The sequence below is a fragment of the Kalmanozyma brasiliensis genome (genome assembly GCF_000497045.1).
Source record: "Kalmanozyma brasiliensis GHG001 unplaced genomic scaffold PSEUBRA_SCAF9, whole genome shotgun sequence".
NCBI lineage: Eukaryota > Fungi > Basidiomycota > Ustilaginomycetes > Ustilaginales > Kalmanozyma > Kalmanozyma brasiliensis.
Genome location: NW_015961992.1, coordinates 126,300 through 142,670, shown reverse-complemented (window position 1 = coordinate 142,670; position 16,371 = coordinate 126,300). Strand labels below are relative to the sequence as shown.

Genomic DNA, 16,371 nt, shown 5'->3' with positions numbered 1-16,371 from the left:
CCCCACTCGCCGACAGTACTTGTCTTTGCACCGCTTTCACACAGACTACGACAAGATGAACGAGAGCTTTTCCTTCATTGGGCGCTGGTGAATGCGGAGACTCGCAATGTATATGACGATGATGTGCTTCTGGCTGTGTCGGCTTGGAACGTCAGCCGGGAAAGCGATGTGGAGCGCTGACAAGCGCATGAGCCACCTCTACCCGGGCGCTTAACCCCGCGTGGAAGACACTTGTCCCTTCGGCCGTCTTGTACCGGCTGACTGAAGCCTGATTCCCTCGACTTGACAATCATCCTTCTAAGCTCAAAGTGTATCCTCCGAGCATTGGCCCTATTCTCTCCTTCAAGGCTGTATACTACAATCGCAGCGGGTCAGCAACCATGGCAGCAGCGTCAGCAGCCGGTGTGTACCGGAACACCCTCCTCCAATCGGTCTACTTTGGCCCTGGCAGCATCGCCTCCTCTCTCCCCGCCGCTATCGAAGCGCTCAACCTCAAGAACAAGAAAGCCTTCATCCTGACCGGCAAGTCGCTCGCCACCAAGACCAAGGTCATCGAGCGCATCCAGTCCATCTTGTCCGACAAGGGGTACTACAGTGGTGAAACCTATTTCGACATCGGCGAGCATGCGCCGGTAGCCGGCATCCGCGAAGCCGTCGAGCGCATCAAGCGTTCCAACGCGGACGTCATTGTTGCCGTTGGTGGTGGCTCACCCATCGACGCGGCTAAGGCGATCTCCTACTACCGGCATTCAGAGGAGCACGGTGAGGCGAGCGCTAAGAACCCGCTCACGCATCCCGATCTGTTTTTGCCAACTATCGCCGTGCCTACGACGCTCAGTGTGGCGGAAACTACCCAGAATGCAGGCTTCAAGAGCGATGAGGGGCACAAGATTGGCGTTTCGACGAAAAACATCGTGCCTCGAACCATCATCTACGACGCCGAACTCACGCTTGACACCCCGGAGCGGCTGTGGCTGTCAACGGGAATCCGAGCGCTCGATCATGCGGTGGAATACCTCTACCGTCCCGACACGCACCCGCTTGTCCGCCCCTCTGCTCAATCAGCGGTGAGGGAGATCTTCACTTACCTCCCCCTCTCCAAGAAGGACCCCAAGGACGTGCAAGTGAGGCAGGCGTTGCAGTTGGCGTGCTTCAACTCGCTCTGGCCCGAAGCGCGGATGGGCGCGCTAGGCCTGTCTCACGGTTTGGGACACAAGCTCGGTGCGACATACGGCATCGGTCACGGCATCACAAGCTGCATCACGCTTGGTGCAACGGTGCGATTTGTGGCCAACTGGAAGGATACCCCGCTACTGCATCTGCAGAATCTGGCTGATACGCTGCCCTTCATCCCTGCTCCGTACAATTCGAGTCCTGCGCCACTGGGCACGCCGGTGGGCGCAAATGGAGATGCGACGGATGAACAGCTCAAGGAGCTGCGCGAGAAAGCCACTCTGGTTGGAGACGCGGTGCAGAAGCTTGTGGACGACTTGGGGCTGCATTCGACCCTGAAAAGCTGCGGGCTGGGTCCTGAGGAGCCAGAGATCGTGGCTACTAAGGTGACGGGCGAGGACAAGAAGGGAGGCGAGTACTGGCAAGGCGTCAAGGGCATCTTGGACAGCGTGTACCAGTGACTCCCTCAGGGGCGGCTGTAATCAACCTCCGCCCGTTAGCAATGTTCGCTCAACTCACGCCATCATCATTTGTGGATAGAGTTCGCTCGTTACGCAGACTGGCACTTGACGAGACCTAGCTTGGGTGCTTCGCAGACTCATCGCTGGCATGTCGCAGAGCACTGCAGAGTGAATGATTACAAGTACCAGACGTAACAGCGACAAAGCTTGAGGCCGATCTGAAGCTGCGGGTCACCTATCGAAGCCGGCGAATTGGATTTCGAACAGCGATGCCGATGCTGCATCAACGGGCTATCAGCTTCCGCTGCCGGTAGGCTGTCTCATCCAAATGAAAAATCCCCGTCGTTGGAAATCCACAGGGATCGAAAAAGTGAGCCGCACAATGACGAAGCGACGTCAGCCTTTGAGCCAGCCATCCTTTACCAAACGGGAGGGGTGGTCGTGATCTCATAGTTGGCGTCTGCAGCGAATGGCTTGCGCCATGCCGTAGTGTCGTGTTCGTCCTGTCTGGCCTGATGCATTTGGACGCCGCTGCCGGATGTCGTATGCTGCAAAGCAATGCAGCATGATGCCGGCCCTTGCAGACCATTACCCGGCTCTGCAATTTTCAATTGTACCACAGCAGCTCTTGCACTCTCAGACTTCTTCCCAGCCCACTTACGATTGTGAAGCTGAGGCCGTTTAGATGCCGTCCTCTGGTGCCGGCTCGCGTGCGCTTGAATGGGCCTCGGCTACACACCAAAAGAAAAAGTCAGCCCTTGTCCCGCTCGACGCAGTTCCACAGATACGGAGCTTGAAGAGAGGAGATAGTCGCCGCTGACCAGTGAGCTCAGGACCGAATGAGAAGGGTCCATGAATGCGGTCCCGCTGAGATCGCCCGACGAAGGTGCTCGAAGCATGGAAGCGCGAGGGCCTCCTTCATCTCGCTCACCCTCCACCCACGACATCCTAGTCAGACAGCCTCTCGCCCGGGCCGACACCTTTCCACCACGTCCGTAGATTGCTCTTTGCCAGCATAGAGGCTGCACGCAGCGCGAACGTGGTACAGCTTTCCGATAGAGGAGCCGGCTCGACCGCAAAACTCCTCGACACCCTAAGCCCTCGTTGCCAGTCGGTCCACCATGACGGAGCCAACCATAGCTAGAGACTCGGTCGAGGCGCTGTCCACGCATGCACCGACGACAATACCAGAAGAGCCGACACCAAGCACGCCCGCCTCGCCTGCCATACCTCGAGATTCGGCCTCGTCTGAACCAGGCCCTTCGTCAGAAATCGCACATATAGAGCCGCCTCAATCGTCGCAGAGCAGACCGCCAGCAGGTCGATTCATCGAGAACATCTCATCAGACGGATCGCGTGCGTCCGCCGAGGACGAAGAGGGACAGCCAATGAGCGCCAGTACAGCGACCCACGACGTGCCGGAGATGGAGATGCGCGATGCGCGATCCACCAGGACCGGGTCGATCCTTCGTCGAGGGTCACAGAAGAAGGTCCAGCCAAGTAGGCTGGTTGCTGCAGGATCGACGTCGCAACACGGTCACGAGTACATCTCGCCGAGCACAGAGGGGAGTACGCAGCGCGACAGTCCGCATTTGAACCACCTCAGCTCGCCCTCGGATGAAGGGCAAACCTCCAGGGCATTCAAGAAGATCAAGGGCGAGCGATTCGACGGACACACGCCTAGCCCTCCTACCAGCAACACTGACAACGATCACGACAACGACGGCGAGGAAGAGCGGCACCCGGTGCTGGATGCGCTCTACCCGCTGACCAACTTTATCGGCTACCGACCGCTGTCGCATCCGCACACGCCGGCCGATCGACGATTATCCCGCCATGATCCGGGATTCAGTCGGTTTCATCATATCTGCGGCCAGATCCTCACCTTTGGCCTTCCCGTGTCCGGCTCAACAGGCGAGACCGCACGGTACCGCGATCCTCACACGGGCAGAATCGAGTTCGTTCACATGTATCGCGACCAGGTTGGGGCGAAAGTGGTCAACTCGATCCACTCGGTCATTGCAGCTTGGGTCATCATCGCTCTGCTATCTTTGCTGAGCCGATCGCCGTTCCACCGTGCGCACAATGCGCCGCTCATCATCGGTGCCTTCGCCACCGAAGCCGTCGTCTCGTTCTACGCCTTCCGCACGCCTCTCGCTCAGCCCAAAAACATCCTCTTCGGCAACACCATCTCGGCCATCATCGGCGTGGCCATGACGAAAGCTTTCCAGAGTACGAACTACACCGTCACGGGCGTCTATGGGATCGACTGGGCGGTGGCAGCTACGACGGTGGCAGCAGCGCTGTTTGGCATGCAGATCCTCGGCTTTACGCATCCACCAGGTGCAGCAATAGCAATCCTGGCGGTGACGAATCAAGAAACGCACGACCTCGCCTGGTGGTTGGTGCCAATCGTCATCTTTGGCTCGCTCATCGTCATTGGTTGGGCGATGATCATTAACAATGTCGGGGGCAGGAGGTACCCGGAGAACTGGTTGTACGCGAACGCGTTCCTCGAGCCGCCCATCATTGGGCCGGAAAGGCTGCCGTTCAACAACTCGCCCTGGCACCCGCCAAGGTCGCGGCACGGGCAGAAGAGGAAGAGGGAAAGAGCGGCGGCGGAGCAGGAGAAGGGTTTCTACAGGGTGCCGGATTCGGGGGCGAGGGTCACACATGGATTCGGGTCGTCTGCAAAGACGGCGACTGAAGCTCCGCCCAAGACAGGGGCTGCCGCAGGAGCGACGTCACAGAACACTACAGAAGCGGCAACGGAGAACGAGAAGGTGTCGTTGGGAACGCAAGTCGTTGGTGGATCTAAGCAGTCGCTAGGCGCAGGAACGAATAGCAATGGGGACGATGGCAGGACGACGAGGGCTTCGCAAGTCACCAAGGTCGAATCGATTGATGCGTCCGCTGTGCCACCGGTCCCGTCAAACAGTACCACGGCGAACGCCGGTAGCAGAGCTGCCCAGCACGCCTTCCCAATTCACGGACCAACATCATCGACAGGCCACTCTGCGACTGCACCGTCAGCAAGCGGCTCCAAAATGATCGAACAGGACGCCTCGTTGGTCTCACGAAACAACTCCAAGAGCAGCAAGAAGAGCCGTCGATCCGTTATCATTCACGTCAACGAGAACAGGCGGGCTTCCGCTAGCTCGGCCAGCAAGATTCCGCCGGTGCCTGCCGTGCAGTGGCGAGGCTCTCAGACCGGTCATGGAGACGTGTAGACGCATAGAGGAAAGGAACAATTGCATTGCCATGATGACACCAAAGGCCGAGTCTGACCTAGTCTACACAATGAGCTTATCGAGGTCTTTGACACGCAGCTTGTCTATAGAGCTCGTTTCCGAGCTCTGAGTTCTGAGCTTGTTCGGGCTCGTTGCCGAGCTCTGCGATATTCTCGGCCAACGCTACTATGCCTTTAAGTTACTTGCGGGTAATTCAAATCGTGAGAAGGATGACGTGACGAGACATCCAGGTGTCAGGCGATTCTCGCTTGAACTTGATCCACGATCAGCTCACTGACAGCTCGCGACCTTGCTTATGATCAGCTCGCCTCACAGCCTTCAAATCGGACCTGCACCGAGAAGCGAGCGTGTAACCTTGAATCAAGATGTGATGGGATGGAAAAGCTGGGAAAACTGCGACGAAGGCGACTCTGGCGACGGCAGGCCCGCATCACTTTCCAAACTGATCCTGCTGAATCACAGCGCCTTCGCTTGGTCTGAAGTGATTCAAGTGCGCGGCCGTGCTTAGTGTTGAGGCGGCTGAGCCAACGGATGTCCTGAGTGTGAGAATCAAGGTTCAAGGCGATTTCTCCTCTCATCAGAGCAGCGAACCTTTCCCCCGTCTTGCTTCATCCATGGGCTGAGCTGCAGATGGAATAGAAAAGGCACGAGAACGGCAATAAGACTGTTTGTAGGAGCGGCAAGGCTCAACCGCCTGTGATGGTTCCAGCACAAGGAAGCGAACATGTAGATAGAGGCCTGCCCCTCAGCATGAATTGAATGGCCAACTTGGACAGTCGATTCACACATTTGCCCGACCATACTTTCCTTCTCGAAGCGATCTCGCCTCGTCTGCACCATCGCGTACTTCTACAAACGAATCCAGCCTCATCTGCACCACCCTTGCCGCGTCTGCACCGACCTGCGCTTCTTCAAGCAATTTAAGCATCTTCTTCACCATCTCTCGCAGCTTTGGCTCTGCTCGTCTCCATCAGCTCTCACAATGACGTCGCAAGCATCTGGCAGCACTTAACCCATGGACGAGACAAGGCGAATGGTCATGCTTGGCAGCCGAGTCACCCAGCAAAAGATCGATGCTCGGAATCAGAGAGTTATGCAACACATACAGTCAAACTCAGCTATGCTCGCGCTGCGCGATCAAGGAATGTACTAAGACCTTCTCGACACAGATCACCGCAAGCAAGTCTCAGATTTCTATCTCTTGAAGCAAGAAAAAGCTCGAGATTTATGGGGCTCTTTCTCTAGAGATCCATCTGCCCCTCAAGTACGGCGACCAAGCCCCGCCTTTCGACGCTGAGAAGCATATCTGTCTGAGCCGTGTCGCCTGACAAGCCGCTCAGCACAAATGGCGTGTACGATGCAACAAGAAAGGCTGCCAGGGCGGCCAGACTTCTCGATTACTCGCCCTACGCGCTTCGGAGACTCACAATCAACTCGTTGAACCGTGCCGACCTGCCCAGTGCTTCTCGCAATATGGCAGTCGGGCACCTCCCACACAACGAGAGCGCGCAGCACGTCTACCTCTCTCGCCACATGACGATCGACATTCAAGGCCTCGTAATGACAGGCAGAGAATCGAGGTCTCTCATCGTTGCCCATGGTGTTCGACGTGTACCAGCCGGATCTCTCATGCGTCCCAGCAAGCAGAGATCGTCCCATCTGGCGGTAGCGCAGACGGTCGAGAGCTCGCCCATCCTGCAAGAGCTTTGTCACCGAGCAGAAAATGCTGACAACGCCTACAAAGCTGCTCTGGCGTCAGGCTCTGCTACCGAGCAGAACCTCACACAGCTTGCTGCGGAAAATAAGGCCACCCTCGACCGGCTTTTCAACATTCGTCGCAGAATCTTGGCGGCAGAGCTAGACAGACTAGTTCTCGAGGACGTTGAGCGGGGCGAGCTTAGGGCGCTGGTCGGGGCCGGACCATCTCAGGCGATCCAGGAGCTGCGAGACGAGCTGGCCGAACACATGGAGGAAGAAGATGCGGAGTGGAACGCAGAAGATGATGTCGAAGCGCCTTCGGACACCGGCGCGATCATCGAGGCGCACGCAGCAGACCGCCTTGCAACCGCCCCTCAGCACGATCGAGTCCAAGACGGCCAGGGACCCCAGCTCTCCCAGCACCTGCGTCGCTTGTTGGACGAGATCAGAGAAGAGTCCAACGAGCTCGCTGACGAGCTGGGCAGTCTCGTGGTTCAGCCGAGGGAAGAATTACGACACCGCAATGGGGGGTGGGCAGCAAAAACATATCTGCACTCAGCACTTTGGGCCGTTTCGCGAGCCAGTCACCCTTTGCCCCATCTGCGAGAGCGAAGAAAACAACTTCGACTTCCCCGAGCATCTCCACTCCGCACACGGGCTCAACTTCTTTGGCGATACGAAAGGAGCGACTATCGATCACTCGCTGGACGCATCTGGGCGATCCTTTGGGGCCATCTACGAGAACAAAAATAAGGAGTGGCTGGACTTTGTGAAGGGCTCAAGGCGCGGAACGATGCGTCGACGGGTGGAAGATCTGCAGGCACGGCTGAAGCGGTCGATAGCAGCAATGTCAATAGCGCCAACACGTTCATGGCTGCCGAACCCGACCGATGTAGCCGATGGATCTCTGCAGCGCGACAACGCAGCCCAGACTGGCGGCGACACGAGGATTTGCATCCATGCGGATATTGTCTCCAGCGACTGCGAGGCCGAAGCTTTGTCAGACCCCGTGTCCGCAACGCAGCCCTCAGCAGTCGGCTTGGGAAACAGGCGCAGACTGCACCACTCCCGCAACGTCAGCTCGACACCAACCACATCCGCACAACAGCTGATCCCGCACACACATCTTGCACACACAAAGGGGAAGGAGGATCAATGCAATTTACTCGACGCCTTTACTCGTCGTGACCGTGTTCGAGGTGGCCGGCTTTGGAGTTGTAGTAGGCGTTCTTGCCCTTAGCCCAGGCGATCAAGCCGTAACCGACGCCGAAGGGCAAGGCAAAGTAGGGGGCCTGCTGCATGATGCGCTTGAAGCCGTAGAAGAGGTACGAGTGGAGCGCGCCGCGCATCGCGTTCTGCTGGAAGGGCGAGACCGAGTAGCTGACGATGCCGCGTTGGGTTGGACCGCCCATGTCGCCCCACCAGCCCATCTGTTCGTGGTGTCAAGAATCGCCGAGTGAGAATGCGGAGTGGTGACGATTGGCGTGCGGCAGCGGGCGATGAAGACGAGGTCGCAGTGAGAGCAAGTCGAGCCATTGCGTGTGTGTGCGAGTTGTCGGCGAGGCATCGCAAACAGATCGAGCAAAGCCGGTTGCGAGAGGGCGAAGTTGGTCCAAAGGCGCATGAGTTGAGTCGAGCGGAAGTGTTGCATCCACAGCCAGGTTGACGGTGAAGAGGGTGTAGGAGAAAAGAAGATGATCAAGTCGTCAGTCATCATTGCTCGTACGTCAGATGCGATCCTCTTAATAGGGCACCAGCCTGACCGCTTCCTGTCAACACAAGCAGATCCGACCCAACCTTGCCATTTGATGATCCACATTGCACCCTCTTACGTCCGTGTAGATCAGCTTCCTCCTCGCCTCGCAAATGAGCGAGCCATATGCGTCCACCATCGACGATCTCCCTGCGATCCCTTCCTGATCCAAGCTTCCTAATCCTGCATGTCTTCCCCTGCTCGTCCAACACTTACGTATTTCTTGCCCGTGGGCATGCCCGAGTAGGAGACCTGAGAAGCGCGCATGGTTGCTTGTCGTTACTACCGTGTGGATGTGGGTCGGTGTAGTGTAAGATGGTGTTGTCAACGATGATAGCCAAACCGCGATTGCGCTTTCTTCGCAGCTCTCACAGACGGAACCGAGTGTCCGCCCCAGCCCCAGCTGCATTTTTCCGAACGAATCCGACAACCGCCAGAGGCTGCCATTTGTAAGCGTGGAAATTTGGCGTCGGCTCACGTACGAAAGAAATTCATAGAAGTCGGTCTGGCTAAGGTCTAACAGCTTCAGGCCGGCGATCCGTCCTAACAAGCAAACGCGATGCTAGCTCACGCTGAACACCTCACCAACACAGCGAAAGGGGAGAATAGACATTTGCATGCATGATGTACAAGTGAGAAAAAACAAAGTGGTGCCCGCACGGCACAGTCGACGAAGGCAAGCGAGAGCCAATCAGCCCTTGATCGAGCTCGACGGCGAGACAGTGCCGCTGCTCGAGTCCTTGTCCGTATGCAGGCGGACGCAGAAGACGGTTGTGTCGCCGATGAAGACGATCTGGTTGCGGCTGGCAGCGACCGACTCCCACACGGGGTTGCGTTGCACCGGTGGAGGTCGGGGTGTTGGTGGCTGTTGGAAGGCGTACGGCATCTGTGGTCGGACGGCGGGCGGGAAGGGGACCGCTCCTGGTGCTGCCGCTGCTGGGTGACCCATGGGTGCGCCAGGTGCGCCTGGGAAGGGTGCTGCTCCCGGCCGCATCGGCGGCGCGCCAGGTCGAACACCAGCACCGAAGCCCGGCATGCCGGGTGCACCGGCAACCATAGCGCCGTTGACGGCATGTTGAGGCACAAAGCCCGGTCGCGCGCCCGGGAAGGGCACCATTGGGGGACCCATGCTGTTCTGCAAAGGCGCCATCGGGGGGCGACCGTATTGACCCGCCATAGCCGCGTTGAACGAGTTGGCTCGCATCGCCGCCACCGCCTGCGCGTTCTGCTGGTGCACGCTCGGCGTGGGCGGGGGCACATCGGCAAACAGACATCGGAGGTTGACGCCAGTGATGACCTGGTGCAGCGCGCCCGTCTCGACGTGTCGCACTTCGACAAAGCTCGGCTCGAAGGCAAGCACGTACGGATGGTGGTAGGCGAACGAGGTCGGGTTTCCTTCCCAGTGGATGATCCAGTTGCCCTTGGCGCGCCAGCCGTTCTTGTTGACGTAGAAGGCGAACTCGTCGTAGCACAGCAGGAACTCGCCCGAGATGCGGTAGATGGCGATCGGCTTGACGTTCTCGCGGCGGTGGACAAAGTCGAGCGAGTTGTCCGCAGGATCGAGCAATCCCTGCGTGTCGAGCGTCTCGAGATCGACAATCTCGAAGCCCTTGGTGCAGCCGACGCACAGCTTGGTCTTGAGAAAGTGGATCGAGCTCGACTCGGTCGGGATGTAGAACTCTTTGAACACGCGCAGCGAGTCCTGCCCTCCCTGCAGCAGCTTCTTGAATGTGGGCTGCTTCTTGCCTCGCACGTTCTGCTCGATCGGCTCCAACGTCTTGATCGTGGAAGAGAGCGAGCTCGACTTGACAACGCAGACCAGCGTGCGACCCAAGCAGATACCTGCACGGAAGAAGGACGTGTGCGAGGAGATGCGACGGCCACGCTTGAGCGAGCCCATGGGATCCGACGGGTCCAGAGCGTCGAGCGTGAACGTGTGCACCGACTTCTCCGCCAGCACGATGAGAATCTGGTATTCCTCGAGCACGTCGACTTGCGTGACGCCAGGCAGCGGCAGCACCTTGGTGGGCGGTCGCGCCTTCTCTCGCAGATCCGAGAGGTAGACACCGTCGTCCGTGCCATAGATGATCCTGCGGCCAAAGTCGAACGGAACGGAGCAGTTGACGCGGTTCAGTCCAAGGAAGAAGTTCTCCGAAACCGTGATGGTGTCAAAGATGTTGCTGCGCTGTCGGAGGATCTCTTGCCTGGACTCGATGTTCTCGAACCACTTCTTGCGACCGACGAACGTGCTGGCCCACAGCGTCATCGAGTAGCCCTTCTTGCCCAGGTAGGTGAAGGTGAGCGCATAGCCTGTCTTGGCGTCCTGCTTGGGAGCTGTGCCAGGCGTGCCACTGTAGCGCGTACCCGTGGAAGTGCGCGACATGACCGACTTGGGCCGCGTCGAGGTGCCTTTGCCTGTCGGAACCTCATCGTACACAGTGACGATGAGCAGCTCGAGAGGAATAGGCTTGCGGTACACCTTGTACAGCTCGTGCTTGTTGACCATCTTGGGCTTGACCATGAGGAGGGCGTGGTCGAAGAGGAAGACCTGCAGCTCTGCGCTTTCGCTCTGCGTGCCACCTCGCTTCTTGAGCGGTCCCTTGAAGACAAGTTCTCGTTGCTCGTCGCGCAAGCGCAGATCGACGGCTTCTCCTTGCTTGAACACCAATTGCTGGTCGAGCTGTGCGAGCGTGAAGCGGTTCTCGCTCTTTCCCGTCTCAACATTGACCTTGGTGAGGAACTCCTTGACAATCTTGATGACCTTGGGGATGGTCTGCTTGTCCGGGTGGTCGTCCGGGGTATATTTCTCGACTTGCTGGAGCAGCAAGGGGTATCGTGCAAGTCGGGTGGTGGGTTTGGTGAGGTAGCCGTTCAGCTCGAGCTTACGTGACTGTGGCAATCGTTCCGTCTCGTCGACAAACTTGGCAAAGACGGTGTTGGCCGCCTTCTCCTTTTCAAACTCGTACTTGCCGTACAGCTGGTGCGCACCGTACTTGACGAACGGCTGAAAGTGCGGCACCATCTCGAGCAGAATGTCACCGATCCGGTCGACGACATCGCCTTGCTTCTGGCGCTTGGTGAGGAGTTCGGAGAGCTTGGCGTTGACCGCATGGATCTCGAGGACGTTCCAGAACACCTGCGTCACAAAGTCTTCGCGATGGTCTTCTGGAATCACGTCCGAGGTTCGAAGCGGCTTGACCCACTGATCGCGCAGGTACTCCATGTCGGCGACAAAGTCACGTTCCGTGTAGACGACCTCATTGATGGCCTCTTGTCGCTTGCGTTCCGTGTCCGAGAGACTGTCAAAGACCTCTTTGGAAACGGAATCGGCCCACAAGGCGCCTCGCTCTTTGGTGTCGTTGAGCGACTCCTTGCTGACGCTGCGCTGCAGGACGGGCTGAGGCTTCATGTTGAGTCGAGCCTGCTGCTCGAGACGCCTGGGACAGGCGATACTGTAGCACAGACGGTCTCGAGAGCAGGTCGGCGAGTAGCAATCGGTCAAGAGCGTAAAGACACCCGTGGGGAGCGCATCATCGTCGTCGTCATCATCGATTGCAGAGCCGGAGTGCATGCCGTTGTAGATCGAGGTGGCGGGTGTAGTAGCAGCTGGCGAGCGCGATGTCGATGCGGGTTGTTTGCTCGAAGTCATGGACGAGACGGACGAATTGGGACCCACACTTGACCCCGAATTGCCGCGCGAAGGGGCCGGTGGACCACCAGACGAAGGTCTGCGTTCGTCGTCAAAGCCGGCGTCTACGCCAAACCCGGTGGTGGGAACGCGCGTCTTGAACTGATACACCTCCAAGGCCGAGTCGCGAAGTCGATGGTCGTAGGTGACATCGTGGAAGAACTTTTGCGCATCAAGTGCACGCCCGAGCAGCAGCGCGAGGTTGCGATCGGTGGTCTTGATGATGTAGGCAATCTTGTCGACGGCTTCGCGACCATCAAAGGCATCGCTGTAGGTGAGACCGTCCTTGGTGCGCTCGGAGAGGTTGACGCGGGCACGGAAAGCCTCTGCGACCTTGGAGAGCATCGCTGGGTAGACGAGAGGCCCTCTGCGACTTGTAGCGGCTGCGGATGGCGTTCCTGCGATGCTGCCATGAGGAGATGTGGTGGTGGCAAAAGAGGGCCGTGACGCGGTTTGCCCGAACGAGAGGGAACGGGCGTCCCCTCTGCCAATGGTGGAAGCTTCGCTAGCGTCGTACGCTGCATGCTGACTCGAGAACCCAGGCGCATAGGCGGCTTGCGCTGCTTGCGTCGCTGAAGAGGCGGTGCGTGAACGCGGCGGTCGATCCCAGCCAGCGTTGGGACCGATGTTGATGGCGGCGCCGGAGAGGTTGTATGGCGTCATGGTGCTGAGGGCTGACCCGCCAGCCAAATAGCCGCTGGCGTTGGGCGGCAGGGTGGTGGTGGATCCATAGAAAGCGCGCGAGCCATTCTGAGCGCCTTGCATGTTGTAGATCGAGTTGACGATCGACTGTGTATCCGATTCGACGGAGCCCCTTCTACGTCCATCGCCGTAGATGGAAGACGCAGGCGAGCGTGTCCCAAGCAGGTTTTCGAAGAAGGCGTTGGAGTAGACGTCCTGATCGTGGGAAGCGCGCGCATCTCTGCTGACGGCGGTGGAGTCGGTGGACGTGACATTGCTTGCATCGATGCGTGGTGAAGCCGCGGCGGAGGTGGGCGTGATGGCAAACTGAGCGGCCGTCTGCCCCTGCGAGCCGAAGCTGCTGAGTCGACGACTGGGTCCAGACGCGGGGCTGATGGGAACTCGTGCAGTATCGGACTCGCCAAACCAAAAGCTGCTCTGCTCGATGGGCACGGTGCTCTCGATGCTTGGCAAACGCGGTGGCCTGTCGCTCGAGTCGAGCGTCACTTTGTCAAGGCTTTGCCTCAGATCGGTGCCGACGGCATCCGTTCCCGTCGGTGGAGGAGACGAGTTGGAGATGATCGAAGCGCGAGGAGAGATGGCGCTGGAAGCCGGGTAGCTGAGATGCGCCTGTTGCTGCTGTTGGTAATAGGATGCAGCGTTGGTACTGCCATTGGCGCCATTGGTCGTCGAATTCAAGCCATTGGATTGCTGCTGTTGATCGAGGTAATGACTGGCGTAAGCGCTGGCGGGCGAAGCGACGGATGGACCGCGATAGGCGTCTGCTGCGCTGGCTGCGAGTCCGCTGTACTGCGAGTAGCCCGAGATGGAAGTTCTGGGATCGGAGCTCGCGATCGAGGGGACGGTGCTGATTCTTCGGTCGGCGTGCTGGTCATAGGCATCCTGCGGTGCTGCTGTGTAGGGCGAGGGATAGTACGATGACGGTCCCGCATGGGCTGCTGCATCCCCGTACACATTCGGATAGGGAGCGGCGGCATAGCCGGCGGGAGGCGCGCCGTTCCAGCGCTGATTGACGGCGTACGAGTTGGGAGGAGCTCGAAATGCGCCGGCGCCAGGATTGTGAGGCGGCTGGTTGAAAGCATGTGGCTGTGGACCCTTTGGTTTGGCGGAAGGCCGACCGAAGATGTTTTCGTAGGCTGTTGTCCTCTTGTCGAGAGGGACGCCTGGGCCTGCTCCTGACGGCATGATGTGGTGGGATCAACTGAGAGCGATAGGAGCAGTGGCGCGTGTGTGAAGCTCTGCTACCACAGGGAAGGGAAGCGGGCTCGCGAGGCGGGTGTCGTTCAAGGCTGAGCGTGAATTCAGGCAAGCATCAGAGCTTCGAAACACGTGTGTTTGACGTCAGTGTGTCGAGTTTGCGGCGAACAGAGCGGGCTCGTACAGAGATGTCGTGATGAGGATCGTTATGCTTGAAGTTGGAACACGGTGCAGTAGGAGAAGCTGGACGCTCAGCGTGGTCGCGACATGGAGCCCGGTACGAAAAGAGCGAGATCAAGGTGACAGCCAAGACGGATGCGATTCGGGCGTCGTTTGAATTGGTGCTGGTGCTGATCTTCGAGGCGGGCTCGAAGATTTGCTGCCTGGGGTGCGAGAGTGTGCTGAATCTATGGCGCGTACGAGATACGGTCTAGACGGGAGTAGGCTACCTTTTCGCGGAAAATAAGTAGCGAAGATGTTGCCTTGATGGAGACTGACGAGGCGCTGGAGGAAGCTGTATGGTGATGAATGGATCGGGATGAAGAGCTCTATGATTTCCTCTGTGGGAGTTTGAGCGACGCAGGGTTAAGCGATCAAGGATAGAGTAGCGAGCTTGCCCAATCGAGACAGCAAAGGCGGTGCGATGAAGACGTCGCCTGCAGCGAAATGGAAGCTTGCTAGGTTGACAACGGAAGAGGAGATGGTGAGGATGATGATCAGCAGCCTGAGGCGAGTGAGTAAGACGTGGGAATGAGTGTTGGTGGGTTGTGTGATTTGTGAAGAAGGATCCAAGCTCAAAAGAGACAAGAGAGAGGTGTGTGGGATGTGTGATGGACGTGGAGTTGCGGCGCGAGAGAGAGCCCTTTGGATTTAGCATGCAGCAAGCAAGCGCACAGAGTCAGAGTGTGGGTCAGAGACTCAGATTCACAAAGACACGCTTCACAGAGCCACTTTTGACCTTTTCATGATTCAACACGGCGAGCCAAAGCGGCGCGCTCCCCGCTTGTCACACCAGCCTTTTTGTGCCTCGTTGGGTTTTCTATTTTGGCGCTTCCGGCTCAAGATCCCGATTCTGAATCGCGCGGCTGCACCACCTTGCATGTCAAACCGTCACAACTAAAGAGGATCATGGTCGGACCCTGGTCTCCGCTCCAGCACGCTGGTCCAATGGCATCAGACATGGCCACCTCAAAACCAGACTCGCAGAAGCCCCCTGGATGCTTTGCACGTGGGCTCTGATTGTGATCGTGTGGTTCACAAAGACCGAAAAGGTTTGCATGATATCGAAGTGCGGCTTTGCGGCTGCAGCGAGCACAGTCGAAGATAGCTTTCAGAGCTCTCGCTTTGACGCTCAGCAGGGAGAGCCAGAGCGGTACCGACCGATGCTTCTGCCCAAGGCTCACACAGTGATGGCTTTGACTCGATCATTTCACTCGACATGTCCGGCCCATCCGCCTTCCAGATGAGACCAAGAGCGGCAGTTCCGCACAGAAACCACTGCTTGGAGTAACTCGCACTCTTTCGGCAAGTAACCGACAAGCAAAGTCATCAGTCCTCGGCCATGCCACTGCTTCATCTTGAATTTAATTCGGTTCTATCCGCACCTCAAGATGATGAAGACGAGGCAGATGATCAAGCCTAAAAGGGGTCAGGGTTGGGTCACGACGAGTAGCGAGAAGCAGCTGATCCATGCTTTGACAGCTGAGATTGAGACACGAAACGGTCATCTTGAATTCCATTATAATTTTAGGGAAAAAAAAAGGTGGCTGTGGGAGCACTGCTGCACGCCGCTGCTCGACGACGTTATTTCGCTGGTCGCGCCGTGACCCGTGATACCGAGCCCTGCTCAGCTGTGATACTACCTCGTGCACGTTTAGAACGAGGGTGTCGACTTCGGCAAAGATCGCATGTAGCATAGTCAGCCTTGCAATGAGGTCGGTGGAGCATGACAAGTGTCAACAGCTGTCTCTGGATCTTTGTCGGATGCCGGTGCGATCCGATGCTCCAGACGCCGGTCGAGCGAGCGCTTGACATCCCGGCCTCGCTTAGTCGCTCTTACGCACGGTCAACTTCGCTCGCTCGCTTCCCTGTCTTACTCGCAGTCGAGCACGTGTAGCAAGGCAATGAGAAGCAATGAGCGCTTCGAGCAGAACCGTCGCTCCGGAAGCTGCTCCGAAGCTTGAGTCAAGAGCTGCTGGGTTTGCCGCAAAGGAGGGCGTGGAAAGCATTAGTCACGCTGAGTAATGCAGGGCTAAGTCAAACCTCCACGTTCAGAAAGTCTGCGCAAAAAATCCTAAAAAAAGTCTTCCGCATACTCAGCTTCGCCAGTTGGCTCATCATACACCATCTCGGAAGCATCCCGTCAACCATCAAGGAGCCACACTCGACATCGCATCAGCAACTTCGGCAGGACTCCGATAGACTGCAGCTGCGCCTGACTCAGCTACG

At 58.0% G+C, this 16,371-nt stretch overlaps 4 protein-coding genes across 4 annotated transcripts; 2 read left to right on the top strand and 2 right to left on the bottom strand.

Moving 5' to 3' along the window:
- Positions 1-380: 380 nt before the first annotated feature.
- On the top strand, positions 381-1,634 carry PSEUBRA_006252 (Alcohol dehydrogenase, iron-type; the record flags this gene model as incomplete). The annotated part of the gene is made up of 1 exon (XM_016439587.1): positions 381-1,634. The coding sequence occupies one exon, from the start codon at positions 381-383 to the stop codon at positions 1,632-1,634; it is 1,254 nt and encodes a 417-aa protein (XP_016289499.1).
- Positions 1,635-2,755: 1,121 nt separating this feature from the next.
- Positions 2,756-4,864, top strand: PSEUBRA_006251 (uncharacterized protein; the record flags this gene model as incomplete). The annotated part of the gene is made up of 1 exon (XM_016439593.2): positions 2,756-4,864. One exon carries the CDS (start codon positions 2,756-2,758, stop codon positions 4,862-4,864), a length of 2,109 nt encoding a protein of 702 aa, XP_016289498.2.
- A 2,894-nt stretch (positions 4,865-7,758) lies between these two features.
- Positions 7,759-8,603, bottom strand: PSEUBRA_006250 (Cytochrome b-c1 complex subunit 8; the record flags this gene model as incomplete). Its single annotated transcript, XM_016439581.1, has 2 exons — positions 7,759-8,013; positions 8,553-8,603. 2 exons carry the CDS (start codon positions 8,601-8,603, stop codon positions 7,759-7,761), a joined length of 306 nt encoding a protein of 101 aa, XP_016289497.1.
- Positions 8,604-9,027: 424 nt separating this feature from the next.
- Positions 9,028-13,911, bottom strand: PSEUBRA_006249 (Dbl homology (DH) domain protein; the record flags this gene model as incomplete). The annotated part of the gene is made up of 1 exon (XM_016439574.1): positions 9,028-13,911. One exon carries the CDS (start codon positions 13,909-13,911, stop codon positions 9,028-9,030), a length of 4,884 nt encoding a protein of 1,627 aa, XP_016289496.1.
- Positions 13,912-16,371: the final 2,460 nt, after the last annotated feature.